At 29.8% G+C, this 25,746-nt stretch overlaps 3 protein-coding genes across 5 annotated transcripts; 1 reads left to right on the top strand and 2 right to left on the bottom strand.

The window, feature by feature from the left end:
- The first annotated feature begins 99 nt into the window (after nt 1-99).
- On the top strand, nt 100-22,610 carry LOC145182444 (sodium/calcium exchanger 1-like). 3 transcript variants are annotated; one of them, XM_090084854.1, is made up of 6 exons: nt 100-330; nt 12,012-13,795; nt 19,595-19,770; nt 20,390-20,526; nt 21,312-21,588; nt 21,780-22,610. In XM_090084854.1, the coding sequence occupies exons 2-6, from the start codon at nt 12,051-12,053 to the stop codon at nt 22,160-22,162; spliced, it is 2,718 nt and encodes a 905-aa protein (XP_089940980.1). In that variant the 5' UTR covers nt 100-330; nt 12,012-12,050; the 3' UTR covers nt 22,163-22,610. The 3 variants fall into 3 exon arrangements, with proteins under 3 accessions (XP_089940980.1, XP_089940982.1, XP_089940981.1); XM_090084856.1 differs by lacking the exon at nt 100-330 and adding an exon at nt 10,651-10,827; XM_090084855.1 differs by lacking the exon at nt 100-330 and adding an exon at nt 11,159-11,676.
- On the bottom strand, nt 1,966-4,544 carry LOC149889576 (uncharacterized). The gene is made up of 3 exons (XM_090084857.1): nt 4,137-4,544; nt 2,656-3,944; nt 1,966-2,346 (listed from the first exon to the last, which is right to left on the bottom strand). The coding sequence occupies exons 1-3, from the start codon at nt 4,207-4,209 to the stop codon at nt 2,251-2,253; spliced, it is 1,458 nt and encodes a 485-aa protein (XP_089940983.1). The 5' UTR covers nt 4,210-4,544; the 3' UTR covers nt 1,966-2,250.
- LOC149889577 (uncharacterized) lies at nt 4,177-5,370 on the bottom strand (the record flags this gene model as incomplete). Its single annotated transcript, XM_090085146.1, has 4 exons — nt 4,177-4,302; nt 4,561-4,765; nt 5,004-5,171; nt 5,268-5,370. Coding segments are annotated over 4 exons (516 nt in total), but the record flags the coding sequence as incomplete, so codon positions are not given.
- Nucleotides 22,611-25,746: the final 3,136 nt, after the last annotated feature.

Below are 25,746 nucleotides of genomic sequence, written 5' to 3' on the forward strand. Positions count from 1 at the left end.
GCTGCTAATCTTTTTTCATTCTTGTTTAAGAACTTTAAATGAGCATATTCAAATATTAAAAATAGAAGAATCGTTTCAAATTTCATGTGCCGCTCGCAGAGTTTTTTTGCATAACGACTCAATAGAAACTCAAAGAAATTCTGGCTATGGTAAAAATGGTGCTTTTTAATAATCTATTAAAATCACACGGTTGTTGGTGTTTTACACATTTTAATGAACCAGTAATAAAAGCAATAAAAAGAAATGAGTGGAAATACTGTAGAAAAAATCAGCAGCGCCATCTAAATGTTGTTTCAAATGTTGTTTCAAAACCATGAAGTTAAACGTTAGGTATTATTTTTTTAAAAGATTGTTTTTATTACATATCCTTTTGCAATGAACGCATGGATTTAAAATTAGTACAAGCAAACTCTTTTATTTAAATATAGATGAAATAAAGATAATAATTTAGAAGAAATAAAAAGCTTTATCTTAATTTTAACTATTGTGATTTTTTTTTCTAGTAATTTACTCATAAATTTTTTTCTCACAGTTCTAATTTACTTAACGTTTACACTTATTACAATGACACAATTATTAAGTTATAAAATAACATATTATTTACAAAAGAGCACTAGAACTTCTTTGATGTTGGGTATTTTTCTGTTCAGTTTATCCGAATAATTTAATCATAACTATTAAGGGTCTGCGTATCGTTTCATTTAGGAGCGGTTAAATCCTGATATGCGGATGACAAAAGTAATACTTCAAAACAATGTTTTGAAAACACACCGCGTATATCTTTTTAAATGGATAATTTACGGTTGTTTACTTAAATCGTGTTAAAACGCTTCTCCAATTTTAAAAATTTTCGAATTCTTAAAGTTCTTTAAATAATTATTTTTCTCTGTTAATTCATTTTATAAATGATACTCAATTTAATTTAAAATTTTTTTGTTTTTGCTACTATTATCAAAGAAGTAATTTGTATTTAAAAGAAGTTTATGTGATAATTAGTATTATAAACACAATTAAGGAGACCATGGAATTGCTCTACACCTTTTCAAAATGTAATTGAGAACTTGAAAATTGTAATTCAGAAAAGTAAGACGTGATTTAGAAATACAACATGTAATTTAGAAATCGCGATATGCAATCAAGAAACACAACATGTTTGAAAATTCACCGACTCAGTTAAATTATTTGTGTTTTATTTATTATTCATCTAAAATCTCAATTAAATTTTTCACAAAAATAAAAAAAATTTTAATTGACACCCAATAACATTTTTCCAGTTACCGCCTAAACCTCAAATGTCTTTTTCATTTTGTGTCATTTCATTTCATGACTTTATATATCCTATTGATATTATATTATTTTCAGCCATAAATTACAATGTATATTAGGACTACAAAATTCAAAATACAAAGAACTTTGTCTTCTTTATACTTTCTTTAATTACAACTATCATGTTCTCAATTACATTTTTTTGATTTCTTATTAACAACTTTCATTTTCTCAATTACATCTTGAAAAGGTGTATATTTGTGAAACGTCAAAGGGTGAACAAAGGGTGAACAAAGGGTGAAACGGATAACTTTGAATTTTGTCTTGCACAACAAATTCAATTTTTTCTGATTTCAAAACACTATTTATATTTGCACTTACTTTTATATATTTAAAAGTGCACAAAAACCTTTAAAGATTTAAATCTTTAAGAAACGTATTTTGAAATTTAGAAATGAATTATGAACAATAATTGATACACTTTGGCATTAACTCTGTTAATTTATATATCTATACCTTATATAATATGTTTAAACTATGTTTAAAAATCCAAGGACAAGGTTGTCTTATAATAGAACTGTTTACTTTATTTTTTTATATTATTCAAACAAAAAAAACACAAACAAACGCAATCTGAAATAAAGAAACTTTGAGGTCAGGAAGAAATACATATGTAAAATAAATAAGAAAATCTAGATGTTAAATTGATTCAACTGTTGAATATTATTAACTAATCTTTATGCTATATTTACACTTATATTTGGAATCGTTAAGTTTATAGTTGAAATCCCAATTGTAGCAAGTTTATTGGAACAGCTTTTGTGAGTTACTCCATCAACAGTGCTAAGAGATTTTTCGTCTTCATTATTATTCAGCTTTTCGGTCCTAAAGATACTTTCTTTCTCATAAGTAGTGGGTTTACAAAAACACACATTAGTTTTTTCTTTTCTTTTTTTCTTTGTTGAAACAAAATTTGTTTGAGGCTTAATTCTTTTGTTGGAAGCAACTAATGACGACGTCTATTTCTTTCACTGAATGATATTTTGACACTGCATCAAAAGTGTTTATTGTAGTTGTTATCTAAAATAGATTCCAATATATATGTGTGTGCGTGTATATATATATATATATATATATATATATATATATACATATATATATGTAAATATATACACATATATGTATGTGTGTATATATTTATATATATGTATGTGTGTATATATTTACACACACACGCGCACACACACACACACACATATATATATATGTAAATATATACACATATATACATATATATATATAATATATTTAATTGTGTGTGTAAGTGTGTGCGTGTGTTTAATGTAAAACTAATAACTGTTAAAAAGATTGATATGGTTCATTACTCACTTGTTTTCCAATGTATTTTAAAGCTTCAATATCCAAGTTGCTACAGTTGTTAACACGGTGCATCAAGGTATGGAGCAAGTTCACTGTCTTAGACTTTGTTTCTTCAAATTTTGAAACTTTGTGTAATTTCTCTAGGTTGCATTTTATTGAATTTATTTCGTTATAAGAGTATCCATCCTGTAGTTCAACTGAATTTTTAGCTTTATCATCAACTTTATTGTTCACAGCTAAAAAGTCCTTAAGCAGATGTACATGTTTACACAAAGTATTTTTTATGAGAAAGTCAGAACAATTGCAATGGAAAGTATGTGTACATACAAAACAGGTTATACACTGCAACCGACAACCTACTGTATTGCACTTGTCTGACAGTCTTGTTGCAACATATTTATTTTGCCCATCTTCAGAGTTGATTAGGAAAACATTTTCATCAGAAGTCTTATTTATGGCTGTATAAGACATTTTTTTACTACTCAAATGTCTGTCATAAATGTTTTGCATACGTTGTGTCAAAGAACCTTTAGTTAATTTTATCAAGCGAGAAAATAATTTATCTCTTGAAAATTTAAGAAGATTCACAAGAACTGTGTCAACACGTTTATTACACTTTCCTTTTAAATAGTTGTATTTAAAAGTTCTATGGAATGCCTCAACAAACATATTTGTATTTATACCTTCACCAACGCGGTAGCAATAGGCCCAGCTTTTTGTCACACAAATCCAGTATTTTAAAAAATACGCTTTAAACTCACTAGTAGCATGGGATTCTAGCCTATTAATGAGGGATGATAATTTATCTTGGAAAAGAATTTCATTTGTTTCCTCAAGAACTGTTCTAAGCATTTTGTAAACAACTGTTTCAATTTCAAAACTTTTAATTTTTTTTCTCAATTCTTCTTTCCATGCTTTGTCTACATGCCATGCACAGTATAACCATTTTGGTTGAAGATTAAAGACTTCACAAAAAGCATTGTAGAACTGTGGAGCTAAGTCTGTCATAAACCATTTAGGTTGTATAGTCCCAACCTCATTTTTTATTTTTTTGAAAAAGACTTTAACGAATGATTCATTTTCATGGTTAGCTAAACACCAAGCAATTGGATGACCTTGACCAAACTCATCCATAATCAGTAGAGAAATCAAAAGAAAATTATAACCAGTTGTTCCATGTGTTGAGTCGCAGCATAAACCGTTACTCCCAAATTTTTCCAGCATTTCCTTCTGTGCCTCTGTCTGGATTACTATGATAAAATCTTCATCTTTAAACTCGTGCTGAGATGAAGCTTGGCCTAAAATATAATTTTTTATAAAAACGATTTTATTAAGATATTAAAAAAAGAATTTTGTTTGCTAAATTCTTTCCACAACGTTATGGAATGCAGAAATTTCAAGCTTATAAAACTTAATTTTTTTAATATATGGAAATAAAAGTAATTTTTTTTAAGATTTACTGCCAAGAGCATTAAAAGTAAGTTATTTACCTTGAAGTTTATAAAAAAGAATAGGGGTCTTATCTAGTTGCTCCCATTCTTGGATCCATGATAAAACACTCATTTGGTCATTTGCATGTCGTTGCACTTCTTGCAATCCAAAAGCGCGTCCAATGTTTAAAATATCTCTGTTTTCGAGTAAATGAATTCTTTGAAACTAAGAACCAATATCATCTCTATCATAAAAATTTGTAAGTACATTTATGACAAGAATAAAAAAACAAATTACTATGTACTAGTTGTTTGGAATCATATTACAGACTGTGGAATCAAAAGGTTTGTAAGTGACAGGGTGTATGCCAATATTTTAAGATCAGAAAAAATAGACTTTAGATTTAATAGAGTTTTGTTTAGAAAAATGCTCTTCAATTGCAAAAATATCAATATAAATACAATACACATTTAAACAAATTACCTTATATCATCTAGAATTTTTCTGCGTGTAACTCCTTGTTGTAGTTTAGAGGCAATTTCTTGGCGTTGACGTTTAGTTATCCATGTGTAATGATAGCCTTGGCTATGCCCATAATGAGTATAGCAGACTTCAACTTTTACTTTTTCATCACTATTTGTAACTTCTTTGATGGTTGATGTGCAGTTTTTCTCAATCTTGCATGTTCCTAAATTATTACAAATTTAAAGTATTACTTACACACGAGTGACTTTCAAATAGATTTATATGCATAGACCTTTCACAAAAAAAATCTTATTTACCATAATTTTAAATCTGATTTTAATTAACATATCAACTAAAATATAAATATAAAACTAATAAAACTTCATTTTCTAAATGTAACCATTCCATGCTATGTTAAGACACAAGACTTTGTCACAAAGCAAACTAAAAAACTATGTTACCTGAAGACTTAATTCTGCGCTTTCCGGTTCTTCTTGATTTATATATATCACATTGATTGCATTGCCAATACTTTGTTTTGGAACCATCTTTTCCAATAACATCACCTTGAGTCTTAACATAAGAACTTCCCTTCTCTTCTTCTAACTGACATTTCCAGCTATCAAAACCTTTTAAATAAAAATACAAACAAATTAATGCTATATATTTAACATAGCATTTGACATTTTTCAACTAATATTTTTAGCCACAATTAGCAGACTTACTTGCTTTATTATCAAAATTGAGTAACTCGATTCTGAATTCAATATTATGACTTTGATTGAGGTGTTTTCGCAAATCTTTGATTTTATGGAACCGATGTCCACATTAAATACATAAACAATTTCCACTGTGACTAACATCGCTGACTCCATGGAGCTTGATCATGTGTCTTTTTAAATCATATCGACGTGTGAAAGTACTTTTACAATTGTCATATCCACAAGAAAACAGAGAAGTCTTCATTTTTCATTGTCAGTTATTGTAGACAACCGTAAATTATCCATTTAAAAAGATATACGCGGTGTGTTTTCAAAACATTGTTTTGAAGTATTACTTTTGTCATCCGCATATCAGGATTTAACCGCTCCTGTTTCATTTCTGTATGGTTATCATTCCGATATGGTAGCAGAAGAAAAAGTGTCATCGGATTGACGAGATATCCGGTATATACCGAGATTTAAACAAACTACAATACCGAATAAAATTTTTTTACCGATTTTTTGTCGTAATTATTCCGAAGACACTTTTTTTTCCGCTATCTTATCGGAATGATGACAATACGGAACTGAAGCAATACGCAGACCCTTAAAAACTATAAAAGTTTTTTTTACACCATCACAAGGAATAAATTTCAATTTTGTAGAACGGTTTGTGAGATATTGAAACAATAATACCAAAAAAAAAAAAAAAAAAACGGTTATAGAACGGCTTGTGAGATATTGGGTTTTGAAATTTGACCTGATTTCTCAAAAAGATCTGTTTTCATGTCATTTTAAATATTTTTATAGTTTGAGCTGCATAAAAACATTTTATTTACAAGTTTAAATATAGCAGTATAAGATATATAATAGATATATTCAATCGGTTTTCGAATATAGATTATTAATAATAGAAAACAAATATGGTTACTTGTAAGAAACCAAAAAATAAACGTGTCGCGACCCTCAAAAGAACAGGCATGATTATCATTTACGTACCATGATAAATTGATAAAGGATATACCCTCATGCCTTTTGGTGTTGTAAGAATTTCTTTTCATCTAATAATATGATCGGTGGTTCTACTTCCCTGATCGGTTGAATGATTCAGAAAATATTAAGTTTCGAAACCTAAAAAGGTTTTTAAGGGAAGTGCTTTCTAGGTTGCCAAGATACACCATTGATGAATGAAGTGTGGTAATGGAATATGTGGTGCTGATATATTCAATGAATGAATCTGCACTATGTATTGAGGCAATATCTAAATGAGCACATAGTGCTGACACCTTGATGAATTAGCTGAACAAAATGTTCTAGAGTTTAGAACGTTATTATCTATTCTGCTTCAGGAAAATCTTTCATTGAATAGTAACAAATTTGTTATTTGAATTATTCGGGAACACAACAGGGATGATTACTATTGTAATCTTTGCTCATCACTGTGACTTTAAGAAAATTAATGTAACTTAAAATGATAAATGACAGTGTAAAAAGGAGAAATATCTTGACAAAAATAGTCGATGAGTTTGTCGAAATACATTGAAAAACAGGGCAGGTGTGAAGAATTTCGGTACCTTAGAGAAAAATATTTTGCTGCTTCACCCCCTCTCACATTTCCATCCGGGGTGTGACATCACAGTTTTTCACCCACATAAGATGTTGAGGGATGACTGCGTCTTAGCGATATAATGACATCATACAGTGATGATATTCATTGCATCATGATATCATTAAACTTATAATACATTGCATTCGTGATACTATTGTATTCATGAAATTATTCCATTCACGATATCAGCATTCAGTGAGGCAAGCAAATGAAGTCTTAGCAACGCTGCTTGTCTTTAGCCAATACAAATGACTGGTTAGGGCGGCTGCACTGCGGTTGTGGTGGGCGTCCGATACTGAGCTGCGGTGGAAATGCAAGAAAATATTTTATTAAATACTACTATGAACTTTGAGGGTGCTGGCACAGCAATAATGCCGCGGTGACACCCCCAGCAAGCCAGTGCCCGGCTTGTGACCTCGAGCCTAGTGACCTCGAGACTAGTGACCTAATCATAGCGCTAGACTACAAAAGCAGTTAGGCTTTTTTTACCAAAGTACAGAGTGTTCGATAAGTAACGCACAGTTTTATTTGTCTGTTACTAATTAGCCAATGAGAATATTTCTAAAATGTTCCTTTTTAAACAAATATAAGGAAGGATTATTATGTCGTAGGTTGTTATTTTTGAATACAGCAATGAACAATATTTCTATGGAAGACAGAATTTTCATCATCAAATGCTATTCTAGAAGTGGGGGTAAAAGTGTAACAGCAACACTACGAAAGTTTTAACAAGCACGTGGTTTAATAAAAGATCCATTCACTACACACAGCATCAAAAGATTAGTTGATATATTCGAAGAAACAAGCAAAGTTCTCGACCAGCAGAAGTTAGCTCGCCCATCTTTAGAAGAATAATGAACACCAATTATGACGAAATCACTGTATCATATTGCTTTGGAGGTTGCTGCTCCACTCAACAAACTTCAGATGATGTGAGATTCCTAAAACATCCATTCATCATATCCTTCGGAAAAAAACTTCAAATATTTCGTTGCAAGTTCACCATGCTACAGGAGTTGAAAGTAACAGGGTTACCACTTTGAATCCATTTTGCTAATTGGCTGCTTCAAAACAAGGAACTTTTGGAGTATGGTGGACTGATGAATGCTTCTTCTATATCAATAGCAAAATAAATACAAAGAACTGCATTAAATGGTCCAAAAAAAATCCAAATGCTTCTTACACAATGCTACTGTATTCGAAGAAAGTCAATGTTTGGATGGGTGTTTCCAAGAAGTTTAATGTCCGTCCATTTTTGTTGTAGCCCGTTTGGATTCTGTTGTGCAAGAAAATGGGGGCCATTTCAAGCATACTTTTATAAGCTACAAAAATATTCCTAATTTAGTTGTGTTTTTGAAATAAAATTTACTGTAGTTTGATTATTTTTGCTAGCTTATGTTAAAATTGCGCGTACATTTGTATTTGTACATTTCGAACATCCTGTACATTTTATTTTGTTTCTTCTAGAAAACTGAAACTTTTTAGCTTCTAATTATTTGACCAATCTCCCCAATGATTTGAAAACATCTTTTTTGTATCAATAAAACTAGGAAAAAGACAAAATTTAAAAAAACATTAAAAATTTGATCCAGAAAATGAATCTAAGTAGTATAGGTTTTTTAATTTTTTAATTTTACGAGATTTAGGTCGGGAAACTTTCTTCGTTTCTTTTTCTTTTTATAAAGAGAAATTTTTATATATATTGCGGCTTTATTTTATTCCAATGTACCAGAATAAAACAGAATAAAGTAATCCTTTCTCCTCCTACCACTCTTCCAACTCCTTCACCAACACACACCCCCGCCTTACCCCATTCCACCCTCTTCAAAGTATCATTTTCTTATATCATTTTGTTTGTTGTTTTAAAGATATATTTACTATAAGTACTAAACTATAAACCACTTTCAAATATTAAGACATAACTTGTTTACGGTTCTATTCACAAAGTTTTGTTATTGTTGGTAACTTGGAATTTGTGAAAAATTTTCCGTATAGAACTTTTTTTTATCTGTTGGCATAGCGTGTTGACGTTGACATTTATCTGTTGGCATATCGTGTTGACGTTGACATTTTTTTTTTACTAAAGCCAAATTTTCAATTTTCAATTTATTGTTAAAAAAAATTTTACAATTGAACACACTTAAAGTTTAAGGGTTTCGCTAAATAAATTTAGTATAATACAACAAAATGCTAAATGATGAAAAAAAAAAAAATAAAAATAAAAAAAAGATAAAAAAAAACAAAAGGGAACAGTTAAATCAGTTAATTGGCTGTTTATCTGACGTATTTTATCTAACGTATGTATATCTGACGTAACTGATATTTTATAAAAATTCAGCAGGTTTAGCATCTCGCTGCCGCATCAATTTTTTAAAACAATCTTTGTACACAAACAATCTTTGTACACAAATAAAATGTGTGTTTTATTATTCAGCATTTTTTTTTTAATTTTTTTAAAATTTTTAAAATTTTTTTTGTTCATGGATAAAAGTTGATGCTGCTTATTTTTTTCTCAGTTTCTAAAAGTTTTCCACTTTTGGGGAAAAAAAAAAGTTCATTTAGAATATTCAACCATTAAATGGCAAATTAAACATTATACATAACATTTGGGGTTTTACTTTTACATTGAGCAGTGTTCTAACGAATGTCTAAAAAAATCTTCGGGTAGTTTCAATAATTCACTTTTCTCAACTTTTTTTTTTTAACGAAACAATAAAATTATAAAAAACCATCAAACAACTTAATACTGTGCAATTTGTCTCTATTCAAATTTTTGGTGCGTTGACCGTTAAAAACTTCAATCTCTTACGATTGCTTTAAAAACAGAGCAAATGATCTGTTTGAACGCTCAAAAACAGTTCACGTCTATTCTTGTTGAACTTTCTTGGAAACAGATATTATTGAAACATCTGTTCGTGTTTTTCTACTGATCAAAATGTCACCACTGCATAAAACCGGTTTAGGAGATAAGCTAATATCAAATGTGTAAAAAGGCAAAAATCAAATGTAAAATCAAATCGTACACGAAACCTTAGTAACTATACCGTTATTATGTTTTTATTATATATCGTTACTATATATTTATTACATATCGTTATTATGTTTTTTATCGTTATATCGTTATTAGGTTTTTATTTTCGTAATTATTTTTTCAGACTTGAAAAAAATATTTTAAAAATTTTGCGTACCCATTTTGTGGTCAAAATTATTATGATTAAAATTTTTCTGTTAAAAGAACAATAACTCAGAAAAAAACGTGCACAGGCTTTGATAATCTTACGAAGAATTTTTAAAAATTTTTTTTGAGAAGCGTGACTTTCTTTTACGCTGTAAAAGGCATGTGCGTTTTTGCGAAGGCAATTTTTAAAAAAATCAATATTTGCATAAAAACATATTAACTACAATTTTTAGAATTCATTTAACAAAATGAATTTTCAGAAGACCTTACAAGGCGGCACCTTTTTTAAAATCGATAAGATCGGTTCGCAGAAAAATCGCACAACACTCGGCAACTGTTCCTCCACAATATGGGAAAACGTTTTTCTCCGCTTGTCGCTCAATCTCTTCGACGTCGCGCAAAAATATGAAGCTTGCACAGCAAGAGTTTTACTTAATTACTATATATTTCAACAAAGCAAATATATTTATTAAAGAATTTATTGCGTTTTAACTCCAACCAAAAATCGGATTATTATAGATAATTAGATTTAAAATATTAGTTTATTTGCATACTTATCTTTTATTCGCACAATTATTATTATTTTTTTATCATTTATCTTTTACCATACTTAACTTTAGGTATATTAAATATATACTATAGACTTTCGATTGTAAAAATTATGAAAACATCAAGGTTGTTATGAGCTCGGAAAACAGATCCATTATTATCACTGATTCCTTCGCTTTTAGTGCGTATCATGTTTCTTAAACCCTTTAAAACAAACAATATGGAAATTTTTTGATGTGGCAAAATGTGTATGTATTCTTTATTTAGTTTTGTCCCTAACTTTATTTTTGTGGTGCTAAAGTTTGTAACTATAATTAGCATTTTTAAGTTGGCTATTAGTAGAAATTCATATTAAAAAGAGCACTTAATTTACTTTTGAATTTGCTTCGTTGATTTCTTATTCACAAAGAAGTTCCCCATTTTTTTAAAAAATCTTCGTTGAAATCGGATTTTTTTGTACGTAAACGAATTAATTTCGGCGAGCTCTGAACAATTTAAAGATTAATTCTTAAACTCTTGTAATCGAGGTTTTTTAAAAATAAAATGATTTAGCCTCTGACAATTTTCTTTTTTCTTCTGCAATTATATTTTCAACGACGTTTGACTTTGCAAAACTCAAATCGTTTATATGAGAATACTCTTTTCGTTGTAAAAAAATTATTAAATTCTTAAGCATCCATTCAAGAAACCGTTAAAAATTTCTGACGTTCTTAACAAAAAGTGCAAAATAGTTTCCACAACGCTTTTCGCGTTTTTACGTACTGGATAACTAGCACAACTAAGATTGCCCGTTGGAGTTTGCGAGATTGTAAACAATGGCTAATTCCAGTAGAAAAGAATATTGTTTTAGACAGTTGTGTCGCTTTTAAAAGTTCGGATTACTGATATTTAATAAACCATCATCGTGAACAATATCCTAACATAAATCTTAATGGTGTTAAAAAATTTGACTTATCTTTGAGGTATATTCAGCTATCTTGCGCAAGTTAAATTTGAACGTAAATTTCAATCGCCGATTTAGAAACAGGAAAAAATATTCAACAAATTTGAATAAATAAAAAATAAAGTTGATGTCGTTCATATTTGAAACAAAAAAAGTAAGGTTTTTTTAAATGTTTTTTCAAAGATTTTTTAAAAATATCTTTTGTTTGTATTAATATTTATGAGATTGTCGCTGTGTATATGTTTAAACTGCAGTATCGATTAAATATTTAATTAGACATAGCAATTGAGCCGTTTATAACCGTTCCCTTAAAAAAAAAATCACATTTTTTTGTTAATATTACCGATTATGTTACTTTCCACTGCTCATGTCTTATGCTCATGTCTTACTGTTTGCTTTTTAGTTTTTTGTATTTTTTAATTTTTGTTTGCTTGATTTTTAAAATGTTCTTTAGTTTTCACCAAAAAAAACGTTTTGGTTTTATTTCAGGTTAAAGCATAAAGTTTCGTCATTTATCTATAAAAAAAAATGCGTCTAGTGGTAGCATTGCTTTTTATTTGGTTTTTTGAAGCTACATTTGCCAATAAAACAATGCCAGTATGCAAAACTACACAAAAAATTGCATGCAAAAATGGTATTGTCCTTCCTGCTTGGGTAAGTCCTACCATAACAAATAGTAAAGCAGCAGTTGCTGGAAAGGCATTTGTGTACTTAATTGCAATGTTTTTTTTTTTCCTCGGAATCTCCATTATATCAGATAGATTCATGGCTGCAATAGAAATTATTACGTCAAAGGAAAAAGAGGTAACTGTAAGAGATCCAGTAAATGGAAAAAAACAAACAGTAACAGTTAAAATTTGGAATGAAACAGTTGCAAATTTAACCTTAATGGCTTTAGGTAGTTCTGCACCTGAAATTTTGTTATCAGTAATTGAGATAATAGGGCTTGGTTTTAAAGCAGGAGATCTTGGTCCGTCAACTATTGTTGGATCTGCGGCATTTAACTTATTTATGATTACGGCCGTTTGTGTTGTAGTTCTACCCGCTGGAGAAGTGAGGAGAATTCGACATATCAAAGTTTTTGCTTTTACAGCAACTTGCTCAATGTTTGCATATATATGGTTGTACTTGATCTTATCAGTTTTTAGTCCTGGAGTTATTGAAGTTTGGGAAGGCATTATAACATTTTTATGTTTTCCCGCTATGGTTTGTGCAGCATGGGCAATAGATAGAAAAATAAACTTTTATCACTTACTTCGAAAAAAGTTCCGTAAAACAAAGAAACACGGGCATACAGTTGTACAAACTGGAGATGGAGATGTTGTTTCTGTTAGTTTAAAAAGCAAAAAACATCATAACAGCAGCGATCATTTTGACGAAAAAGACATTGAACTTCTCACTTATGAAGAATCTGACGACCCAATAGAAATCATGAACAATAAAAAAAAAATAGCAATGGAAGCCTTCCATAGAGCCCGAGCAAAACACCCAGATGCCGATACTGTTGCGTTAAAAAAATTAGTGGATCAAGAAAATCTGAAACTACAACACAAAAGTCGTGCTTTTTATCGGGTTCAAGCAACTCGAGCTTTAACTGGTCAAGGAAATGTTTTGCGAATAAAAGAAAGAGAAAATGACAGCGAGCTAAACAAAGACATAAACAATGAATTAGAAGAAATTAATGCTAATAAGAATACCGTGGTAGGTAATTATGTTCAATTCAATCCTGACCAATATACTGTCGTGGAAAGTTGTGGTCAGTGCTTCTTAACCGTGATGAGATTTGGAGATTTAAAGAACACTGTATATGTAGACTACGAAACGTTTGACGGTACTGCTAATGAAGGCGATGATTATAAGCTTGCGAAAGGTACGCTTGAGTTCAAGCCATGGGAAACAATAAAAAAAATCCCTATCACCATTATTGATGATGATCTTTTTGAGCTAGACGAACATTTTTTTTGCAAACTGACAGCTATTCGATGCACGACAGAGAAAGGGCAAAACGAAATTTCATCTACTATTATTGGGGAAGCAAGTACTGCAACGGTAACCATTCTAGATGACGATTATCCAGGAATATTTTCTCTTGATCACTCCGAATTTGAAGTCATGGAAACAGTTGGTGTTTTAAGTCTTCGTATTTTGCGACTTATTGGGGCCCGTGGAAAAGTTAGCGTGCCATACAGAACTATTGAAGGGAGTGCTTACGGCAGAGGTGTAGATTACCAAGATTGCATGGGCGAAGTTGAATTCTTCGATGATGAAACGATGTAAGTAAAGCCTTTGTAAATTCTCCTTAAAGTTTTTTACTTTTAAAATTTTTTCTTTTTCCTAAAGTTTTTTATTTGTGCTTTATGAAACGTTTTTTATACGTCTCGTTTAAACCCATACTATATGCGTGCTTGTGTGTGTGTGTGTGTGTGTGTGTGTGTGTGTGTGTGTGTGTGTGTGTGTGTGTGTGTGTGTGTGTGTGTGTGTGTGTGTGTGTACATATACAAACATATATAAATAAACACACACGCGATAAAGTGCTGTCTTGCTATCATTCTTGAAATATTGAGGCAATATAATACTAATTTAATTGGTATTAATGCAACTGTGCTTTATAAATGTTTTACAAAGACATGTTGAGCTTTTGTTAAATATCCCGGAACATTTCACTGTGAGCAAAGGAAGTTTTTTATAGCCAATTGAAAATTAGGTAGCTCTATTATCTTTTACTAAGCAAAACATTAAAAAAATAGCTTCTAGAGTTCAATAAAAATTCTCTTCTTTACATTTTAAAACTCGACCAGGTTAGAATTTTTTTCTCAAACATTATGATTACAAACGTCTTTCACAACCTCTTCTCTTACTCTTACTCTTACTCTGGGTTTCATGATTCATATTTTACTTATTTCTACTTTTGACTTTTTGAAAAAAATATTTTAAAAACTTTGCGTACCACAAGTTTTTAGCAACTTCCGAGGTAAATATAATTTGCATTTATCATATTTTTACATATTGTGACCAAGAACAATAATGCTTTTCATCACTCATCAAAAAATCTGTATTTTCTTTTGCTTTTTATAATTGTTAATCTCAAACAAAATATCTAGAACTTTGCACTTGATCGCGTTTAATTATCTAATTTTCCGTAACTATATTTTATGCATAATTTAAAACAAGTAAACAAACAAATAGTGATTCGTTGTTTTTGATGGAATTATTCATGATCCTGCGATTACTAACTATAAAATAATTATGTAATTACTGACACACGATATTTTGTTGACAATATGTAAACATTACAAGGTGAGCTGGAATAATTTTAAAGTGGAAAGAAAATTTCTAATTTTAATATTTTTTGGTTCTGCAACATCCACTAATTCATTTAACAAAACTTAAATATTTCATCGATTTTATTATTTTTATTTTGTATTAATCTTGCTTATATTGTTAGCAAAAATGAGATAAAATTTACAATCGCAGTCGTGTGATGTTTTTCATTTTATTAGTTTTACAATAAAAATTTTAAATCGCGTTCTAACATGTTCAAAAACCTGTTCGGCGCAGGCGCCCCTAACGAAATCATTTTATTTCACAAAATTCAGTCACTTGATCAAAGACTGCATGAACTTTAGGTGTAATAAAAAAATATTTAAATCCATTTATAATAAAAAAAATATCTAAATTCATTTATAGTAAAAACATTTATATGCGAATACGAAATGGAAAACATTTTTGAACCGAATGTCCCCGACAAACTTTGTCACTGTGTAGAAAAACACGGTGAACCGTTTAACATTAAACTTCACATATGCACAATTGTAATTAATGTTCTCAAGCGAGGTGAATATTGATTTTAACTGCGAGCGTGCGCTAAGTTATTTTGGTGTGGCGGGTTGACCAGTTTTACGCTGAAAATTACAAAAAACTGTAGTAAAAATCAGTTTTTAGCTCCGCAAACTTAATTAGATTTCAAAGTGAATCGGTGTCTTTCGGTAAAAATTATTTAAAATCATGGCACATGGAAGTAGGGACTGAGATTTGACACTATTTTGAACTTGAGTTTCCTCAAGTTCAACTTTTCTATCGACATTTTTCTTCAGAAAAGCAACCCAAATGGAACGTTATTTTTGAGGCTATTGTAAAGTTGAACGAAATAGAAAAGCATGCAGTAGAAAGTTTCGCTACAACCGATCGCCCACCATACTAACCATCATCACCTAATCACCTACCATCTCATTCTTGAGCTGAAGCTGCAGAGCTGATAAAAGACTATCAAAAACAGACACGTGAAAACGATGAGGTCTATGCCAAGATACAGAACACTTCAAACCAAGACCAAAATTTGATGATAGAATGTGTGATCAAGAATTTACCATCTTGAACAGATTAATTAAGGAAAGGAACTTAATTGGGACAGTTTGCAATTGAAACGAGTTTCAAATTTTGTCTAAACTACCCCGTATATGGTAATGCGTGCAGGCAACATCGACATACTTGGAAAAAGTGTTTTCTGCTTCAAACAGTACTAGCAACTGTAAGCGCACGAATCTACAAGCTGAGCGCGTTGACATGTTGGTGTATTGCCAGCAAAAGTATATGCCAAGATCAATCAACTGAAGATAAGTTTTTTGACTCTGCCTTTTGTAAAATTTGTTTAACTAGGGTGAGTTTGTTTAAACTTTCTTTTCAAATGATCTTAACGACCAAGACCTGGATAACGAAACAAGAGTGCTCTTCAGAATAACAGAAATATCCACTGCAAGACTAGACAAAGAAATGGGAGATATTGGTAGCATTACTACTCTTCCAACTCCTTCTATTGCATTTTATAATTCAACTTCATCCAAAGACAAATCTTCAGCTTCTGGCTGTCAGCTATTGGTCTAAATCAGTCTAAAAAGAAAAAATTGAGTCACCATTTAATGTATAACTTAATGGTGACTCCCTTTTTAATGTATAACTTAATGGTGACTCCATTTTAGATTATTTATCAAGTTTAAATTATTAAGTTCAAAGTTTTGTGATTTTTAAAAATCACTTCTACATTTTTGCTAATACAGATTAACTTGGAAAAATAAATTACAACATTTTAGACATAGTTGGCAGGAACAGACATCAAAAAAAAAAGTATATAACAATATATAACAATATATAACAATATATAACAATATATAACAATATATAAAGCAACAATATTTTAAATTTGTTTTTGGTGAGAGTTTGAAAACTTGGTTGTGGAAGTATCTCCAGCTAGCTTATTGGTTTAAAGGAATAACAAACATTTATATTGGGTCATTGTCAAATCATTATTGGAGCTTCACACCATGTGTAAGGATGTGTTGACCCATGAGCCATGATAACTAAAATTTTTTTTTCAATTTTGTTGCAGTTGTGAAAAGAATTTTTACATAGTTTTCTTGTATTTCTAGAACCACTGGACCACGGCTAAAACGCGTAAATTGATAAACTAAATATCCAGGGGAAAATATGATGGATGGGAAAATAATGTATAAAGGACATTTATTTTTTAGTAACACAAAGGCACAACATATTTTATTTGTTTTAACATCATATATACCATTATTTTTACATAAAATTTCATAAAAATTTTTTAACTTTAAAAATAAATATAATTAAGCTAAGTTCACTTTTACAAAAACCTTATCTTAATTTTTTTTCTCAATGGATAGTGTTCTGATTTAAAAATTGAAGAAAAACAAAGAGCTTCAAAAGCTGTTACATTTTCTAACCACCGTGTTACTTCGCAGCGAATAAGTTGAATAAGACGATAAAGAACACTTAATAATAAACGTGTGAAAATGATAAATACTTGTAAAATTGAAAAAATAATTCATAAATTGCTTCTTTAATAATTTGTAGAATTGAAACTAAAAAAGAACCCAGATTTTTCTATTTTTTAAATAAAGGTGTCAAATTAAATTCTTTTGGTCCTAAAATAAGTTTTTCTTAATGCCTAATATTTGTTTTTTTAATCTTTGATTTCCAAAAAAATGATGGAATCTTACATTTAGACAACGACTAGTTACTAGTTTAATCAGAATTTGAAAACAAGATTCTGTTACAACCTCTTGATCAAAACGAGTTTCTGTTACAGCCTCTTGATCAAACATGTGTTGTTTCATGTCGAAACGTCATATGTTTGATAAAAAATTATTTTTTCAAACACATGAAAAAATACATTTATTCCAATTTCTTGTAACGATGGTTTTTTAAAATAATTTTGTTACCTGTTGCCAAACATGCAGAGAGGGAGGGCGCTCTACTCAGCTGACAAATTATTGATACGCTTTGAGATTTACAAACAAATATATGTTATTCAGTTAAAGCATAAACCCTCATTAAAATTCTATTCGATCCAATCAATTAATGATCTGATAGATACAGGGTTTTCGGTGAAAAAACTTTTGGCAAAAAAATTGTATTATTAGTAAAATGTTGGCTAACAATAAAATAATTGTTATTTTATTGTATTTATCATAACTGAGAAATACTGTAAAAATTTTCTAACAATTTGTTGCTACAACAACAAAATTAAACAGTTTTTTTTTATGTTCGATTGGTGAAACTTTTTGTGAAAAGGTTCTTACTGATGATCAAAAACCACATAAAAGATGATAACAAACTGTCTCAATGCTTAATAATGGAGAGAACACTGATGTTCATTCATTTCATACAGAAACTTTCTTGAAACTATCCCGAACGTTTGATTACTAAAATAGTTAACACTCTTTGTACCAAATAGTTAACACCCTTTGAACCAAAAGTAATTTGATTACGTTTTGTACCGAACAGGTGTTAACTATTTTAGTAATCAAACGTTCTAAATGATAAAATAGTTATACTTTATAAACTCTTAAAAAGAAATTAGAAATTTATTTAGCACTTATACTTAACATTGTTTTTTAAAAAATATTTTAAAAAGAAAATTGTCACGTTTCATGAACTATACTGCAAATTACGTCACAAAGTTCTTTTTCTAGAAACAACATTAATAAAGTCGTGTAAATTAGTGAAACTTGTGAAATTTGTTTCATTTTATCAGTTATACAAAGCTGATACAAAATATATCTAATCGTTTGTTATATTTGATTAGTTAAAAAAGTGGAGAGGTGGGACAGTGCCTTTGAGGCTCATACCGTTTGGACGGCCATTAGCCATGATTTTTCTTCTTTACTTTTTTATGACATCGGAATTCATACCATCGCAATTTTTCTATCATTTAGTTCCCTCTTATTTTTTGATTTGTATTTTGTGGTTGACGATTCCTGTTAGATTCGAAACATTAAGTATCACAAAAAGTTATATTTCTATTTATCTTTTTTTTTTTTGTATTTATTATACTATCACTGATCACAAGTCACTGTAGTTGTGTCTTGCTACTTTAAAACTGGTTTTGACTGCCCCTTTGGCTGTTGATTAAAAATAAATGAAGGCACCATATGTATGCTAGTCAATGACAAACTCGAAAAGCAATCCGATGAGCGTTAGAGCATCCCACCATCGGAAATTGCGTAAATTCCGATGTGAGAAATAGTTTAATAGTTTATAAAGGTGACTCCGATGTGATGCGATGGTGAGGAATGGTATCACATCAGAGGTGCGATGTAGTCCGAGGCCGATGGGGAAAATTTCAAGCACTCTCCGATATATTTCAAGATTTACGCACTATCGTACGATATTTTCGCGTAATTTCACAACAAATCGTATTTAAAGTGTAAACTCGTAATATTGTGGTATTTCCGATGTATTTATCTATAATTACGAAGTTTATGCAAAATTACAGCAAAATTTTGCAAGCCACCACAAACCATCGGAAAATATCGGAAAATAAAAAGATAAAATCACATCGGAGTCACCTTTATAAACTATTTCTCACATCGGAATTTACGCATTTACGCAATTTCCGATAGCGGGATGCTCTAATGAGCGTGCGAGTATTTCCTACATTTATTTGTATTTATACTATGTACTATGAAAATATCATTTATATTATAAGATATGTAAATATATTTTTGAATTATATATTATTTTATAAATAAAAGATTTTTTTTTTTAAGAAAAACAATTGATATCCCAATTATTAATCGAGAAGAGTATGAGAAGCTAAAGAAATTTACAGTTGTTCTTGGAGAACCAAAAGTTGTAGGTGAAGTAAATTCAACAATAAGCAATTTGAGTAGCATTAAAGATGATGATCTCAGAAAAGTTCTGGAGGTTGGAAAACCAACACTTGGTATTAGCCTCCTTAATTTGTTAAATATAGTATTATTTGTTTGATCATTAAAAAAAAAATGGTTTAAAAAATGGTAGCGATTATAACTTATCATATTCATGTTATGTAAACCTATTCTCATCAAAGAAGCATAATGAAAAATGGTTTTTAGAATATCATTTTAAGGAGTAGTTTTAGAGTTCCCCTCTGTCTAAGACCTAATTTATGATAGAATTCTTCTCTGTCTAAGGTCTCTTTGCATAATGTAAACATGTTTAAGTAAAATTTGCATAATATAAACATGTTTAAGTAAAGTTTATATAATATAAACATGTTTAATTTTAAAGGAAGAAGATTAAAAGTAAACTAAAATGAATCCAGTTTCTAAAATAAGTAAAAACATTAGATTTTTTCATAATCATTTAAAGTGAAATTTTTTTTAAAGATCTTGAAGCTATTGTTGCTAAATATCTTAGGTCCTAGGCAACAATGTGTCTTTATGTTTTAGAATAACATACTGATAAGATATATCATACAAAATCTTTGCGTTAAAATTTTAATTCACTTTATAATAGATTAATTGTTGCATAATTTTTCATATGTGATACTTTTAATTTTAATCAGAATCTGTTTTGTTAAGGGGAACATAGAGCATGCGAAGTTACAATTGTGGAGAGCAAAGAATTTAAGAAAACAATTGATCACATGCTTACAGAAAAAAATCAAAATCTTCTAGGATCGAATTCATGGACTCAGCAGTTTAAAGAGGCTTTTCAGGTTTGGTTTGAGTGTAAACAAAGCAGAATGCATGCAGTATTTAAGAATCAAACTTTGGTTTTTAAAAAATGCAATTTTCTTAGGAAACACTGAGATTGGATTTGAATAAAACTTCATTTTAAAATGGGAATAATTTTCTTACCTATTACTTAATGAAATCAATGTAAATCAATACCTATTACTTGTGCATCAATGCCTGCTAAGACACAGCCATGGAGCCTGTTACAGCTATTTGTGATACATAACCTTGAATTATGTAAACAAACTTTCAAAGGTTTTTCTGGTTCTTGTTTTTTTTTAGCTCTGGCAGAAATTTTTTTATTATAGAAGAACCACATCACACCCATAACATAAGGGGTACTTCAATTGGTTGAGCAGTTTAGAAGAGTTCTTTAGCTGCTTTTATTTAGCCTTTTTGTTTTGTAGCTAACCCTTTCTCACCTTCTAGGAGTTATTCTTTAAGTCTTTTGCCACACAGGTTCTAATCATTAACACAGACCTTCCCATGTCACAAGCAAATGATCTTACTTACTTACCCAGGTCAGTCATTTCCTAGCTAAAGTCTAAGCCATTAAAAAAATTGTTTCACAAACAAAATTTTCAAACTAACGCCGAAAAAAAAAATCAAATTTTGCCATGCAGGCTGCTAGCAGTGTATTTGAATTTGATTGTTAAATACTGTGCGCACCCTGTACAAAAACATTGAATTGATGCATTGTCTTTACTTTTAAAAAAAGTCATTTTTAAAGTGCTTTGCATTAAAACTATTTTTTAAATATTTTTAGGTAGAATTTGGAGGAGACGAAGAAGAGGATGATGATGTTGAACCTACATATGCAGATTATATTATGCATTACTTGTCGTTTTTCTGGAAGGTCTTGTTTGCTTTTGTTCCTCCCACAGATATTTGGGGAGGGTGGGCCTGTTTCACAGCCTCAATTATTATGATAGGAATACTAACTGCTATTACTGGAGACATTGCATCACATTTTGGTTGCACAGTTGGTCTAGCTGATAGTGTTGTAGCTATTTCTTTTGTAGCAATGGGAACTAGTTTGCCTGGTGAGATATCTCAAAATTTAATTCATAGCTAGTTTTAACATCGAAAATTATTTATTCAGTTTGAGGTGATGCTTATTTTAGTTAACAAAAAATTGTTTGCAATTAGAAAGCAATCAAATTAAATTAGGAGTTTTTGTTTGTAGTGTCTTAAAAGTTATTTTAAAGAAAAGTTGTACATTTGTGATTTCTAGATACCTTTGCTAGCAAGGTAGCTACCATTAATGATGAATATGCCGATGGATCAATTGGTAATGTGACTGGATCAAATTCAGTGAATGTTTTTCTTGGACTTGGTCTAGCATGGTCAGTGGCAGCAATTTACCATTCGATTAATGGAAACAAGTTTTATGTTGATCCTGGATCTTTAGGATTTTCAGTTATGCTATTTTGTTTGGAAGCATCTGTGTGTATTGGGATTCTTATGTATAGAAGATGGACCAAAAGTATTGCAGCTGAGTTGGGTGGCCCCTCGACCTCCCGATATATAACTTCTATAACTTTTTTTATTCTTTGGTTAATTTATCTTTTAGTTTCAGGATTGGAGTCTTATTGCTATTTTACTTTCAAAATTTGATTTTAAAAAACTGTTATTAGGAAAATTTCCTACAGAAAAATTTTAATTAAAGAGTAACTCAGTTACTAGACCTACGGATTGAATTTTAAATGTAAATAAGCTAATATTTTGTTATTTAATTTTTGAATTGCTTTTCTGTTTTGTTTTTTTTTTTTCAACTTTTCTAAATTAACGAATCAAAATCAGTTATTTTATTGTAGGATTATAATAACAAAAAAGAGTTTAGATTGAAAAATAATTTTACATCAAATAATCTCATCAGTATTTTTTAGATAGATAAGCAGCTTCTCAGGTAAAGATAATACACTCATTAATCATTTTTTTGCTAAATAATTAGCTTCTCAGGTTAAGATAATAAACATTTATCCCAACTCAACTTGTTTCTTAGGAATTTGTTTCATAGTGTTTATGAAAAATTTTTGATAACAGAAATTTACTATACGAAAAATTGTTGTTTTTTTCATTCGCATCAAATCCTTCAACAATTTGCCGAACTATCTAAATAAACAGCTATTTGGCAACTGCCAACTCTAGAGAAAAGAAAAAGGGTAAGACATCAACAACAATAACGACTGGGGGGTGGGGTGGGTGGGGGTGGGGTGGGTTGGGTGGGGGTGGCTTTTTAACGTATTATTTTCATTTAAAAAGTAAATGGAAACAATTTCATGTAAATTACTTTTATGTTGTTTATTTCACATCACAAATGAAAATAAAACCATTTTTGTTAAAGTAAAATGTATTATATAATATATTTTAAACATAACTCACATGAAAAAGAAATTAATTTTTACATGTAAATGTAAAATTATAATTTTTAGATAAGTTTAAAGTTAAAGTTATAATTTTTAGATTTTAAAGTTAAAGTAATTTACAATTATTAAGAATATTTTAAAAAATGTTTTTGTTCTATGAATTGAAATAAAGTTACTAGTTAATCAAGGGAACAATCCTTTTAATCGATTACTAGTTGATCAAAGGAACAATCCATTTCTCCTTTTAATCGATTGACAGTGAAGTTGTGTTAATTTAAAGTTGTTTTTTTTTATGCCGACCTGAGATTGGAGTTGAGATTCAAGTTTATAATTATCACTTTATGACTCAATGTAAAAAAATATTTGAGCTTAAAAATTAAGATAATTACTTTTTTGTTTAATTTATTATTCTGCTTAAAAAAATTTCTTTTCAAAGTAAATTACTTAAAAGTAATTTCAATTATACGGGTGAATACAACCCCAAAATCATACAGGTGGACAGCTTTACCTTGAAGCATGTGAGATGGTGCTTTTAGCCGAAAGCTTACATATTATTTCTTCACAACTAAATCGCATTCGCGAAGAAATAAATTTTTACTACAGTCAGTACATCATTTGGTTTTATAGATCCATCAACTTAGGTGATTCGTGTAATGACTTTGGATATGTTTTTCTTTTAACCTTTTTGGTTTCCATAAAGTCAGGTATTTCTTCAATTTGAAGCAGGGGGATTTCAGATGGGTCTCACGTTGGGTGAGGGCCTATCAGTAAATACATTTTTTCTTCTTTGCAAAAACCAAAGTAAATAAATCCATAAAAAGAAGGGTGACAAACAAAAACTCCCCCATTACTCCTGGAGCCGTCTCTGGATTCTAGAGGCAAGAAAAGTAAGTCTGAGTCTCGTTCATCCTCTCAACGGGTCTGCTTCCATAGTTTGTTTTTACTTTAATTTATATTAAATTGTTTAATTACACCTCTTTTCTGGTAAAGAGAGAAAGTAGAGAAGATGATTTTCTTGTTCCATTCAATTTTCTGCTCTTGCAAGTTTTTGTTTTTTTGTTTTGTTTTTTTGTTTGTTTTTTTTTATGTGAGATGCGAACTGGCCAAATAACTACTGACCCTTCTAGCAGATTTTTTAACTGCCATTTCTCCCATATTTTTGCCAGAACTAAGATTAACTTTGTTTATAAAACTGCTTTATTGGCGTTTGAACTCATAATGTCGAGCACTATACAACTTAGTATCTTCAAAGCAGATGGCGTATTTTCAAAATAAATATTCATCTATCGTAATTTCTTATAAAACAATAGAATGTAAAAATTGTTAAAAGTTAAAAAAATTAGACGCCTTAAAATCCCTTTATAATTCAGGTCAATAGAACACACCGAATGTTAATCCAAATAGATCAAATAATGCAGTTATCGACAAATAGAGCAGTTATCGACAGCAGTTATCAATTCGGGCGTGTATAAGAGCATTAAAATCAACAAAAGTAATTATTTGGTTATCATATTTTAATGGCCAGGAGACAATTTTACCTTGAGTAGAAAATGATATAAAGGATTTATTCAAAATGTTAAAATATCGTATTCCAAAAAGTTTATTTTCAAAATTTGGTTGATGGCAGAGACTTTCCAAACATTCATATACTCCTGAAACAATTCAAGAAGCCATGAAAGTTCGTAAAGTTATTGAAACAGTTCAAGAAGCTATGAAAGTTCGTAAAGTTATTGAAACAGTTCAAGAAGCTATGAAAGTTCGTAAAGTTATTGAAACAATTCAAGAAGCTATGAAAGTTCGTAAAGTTATTGCAGGTCAGCTCAAGTTAAACAAGCATTCAGTGTGATGAAAAATACAGCAAATAAAAAAATAAATTCCCAGTTGATCGAAAGTATTTCTATTTAATATCAATAAATATCTTAAGAGAACATTTTCCAAATTGGGATGTTATTCCGTTTGTAAAATTGTGGTTTCAATAAAGCCATCATAGAGCCGAATGCACCATAGTAAAAGTTAAGTACGATGAAAATATTTTAACTAAAAAACTCTCTAATGCTTGTTATAATTCATTTTGTCACATTTTCATAATTTATCAAATATATGCAAAATTGGAGCCTCAAAATTGAGAATTTTTTTGGAAAACCTAAGACTTAATGAGCTGCTCTTGTTGCTTGGATGAATCTGATTATGACACCAACAGAAGCTTCTCTAATGACTAAAATAGTTTCATCGCTGTTATTTATAAAATAGACAACCTCTAAAACACGCTTCGATCCTACAAAGTATGTAAATTTTTGTTTACGGCAAGAGTGACATTTAACTTATACATTAAAAGTAACGAAAATTGTTCCCACAATAGGAAACAGTTTGAAAGTTGTTGTAAAACTATAAAAATGTTTTTATAAGTTTTTATAAATCATTTTTATGTATATAAGTAATGTTCATACAATTCTTTTTTTTTAAGAAACAAACCGCTACCCATTGATATCTGTAAGATTATTTCCTTGGGCGGGCAAAAATCCCAGATTTCTGATTTTCTCTTGTAATAAAACATTTAAAGGTGGTTAAAGGGATCAAAATTAAAAAAAAATTAATTACTAATTAAAGTTTAAACTTTTTTTACTTACATTTGGTAAGGAAAATGAAATCAATGAGTCACCATTAAAATGTTGAGCTCATTTTGAAGAGTAACCGATGTAATTTGCAGTGTGACCAGTGTAATTTGAAGAAAATAAATATCATGAAGCAGTGTTTTGTTCCTATGACGTTTTCAAAGAAATACGATTAATTAATCTTTACTAGGGATTGCGATCCCGGGTTTGATTTACGATC

Source organism: Hydra viridissima, unplaced genomic scaffold (genome assembly GCF_058129835.1).
Source record: "Hydra viridissima isolate aposymbiotic clone 2 unplaced genomic scaffold, HvirCarnegie_v1 scaffold_4, whole genome shotgun sequence".
Taxonomy (NCBI): Eukaryota; Metazoa; Cnidaria; class Hydrozoa; order Anthoathecata; family Hydridae; genus Hydra; species Hydra viridissima.

Coding starts and splice junctions, on each gene's coding strand:
- LOC145182444 (XM_090084854.1), top strand. CDS start 12,051: ATGCGTCTAGTGGTAGCATTGCTTTTTATTTGGTTTTTTGAAGCTACA. Junction 19,771..20,389: donor GGTTGGAAAACCAACACTTG/GTATTAGCCTCC, acceptor TGTTTTGTTAAG/GGGAACATAGAGCATGCGAA. Junction 20,527..21,311: donor AGTTTAAAGAGGCTTTTCAG/GTTTGGTTTGAG, acceptor AAATATTTTTAG/GTAGAATTTGGAGGAGACGA.
- LOC149889576 (XM_090084857.1), bottom strand. CDS start 4,209: ATGAGTGTTTTATCATGGATCCAAGAATGGGAGCAACTAGATAAGACC. Junction 3,945..4,136: donor TCTTTTTTATAAACTTCAAG/GTAAATAACTTA, acceptor ATTATATTTTAG/GCCAAGCTTCATCTCAGCAC. Junction 2,347..2,655: donor TAAAATACATTGGAAAACAA/GTGAGTAATGAA, acceptor AATCTATTTTAG/ATAACAACTACAATAAACAC.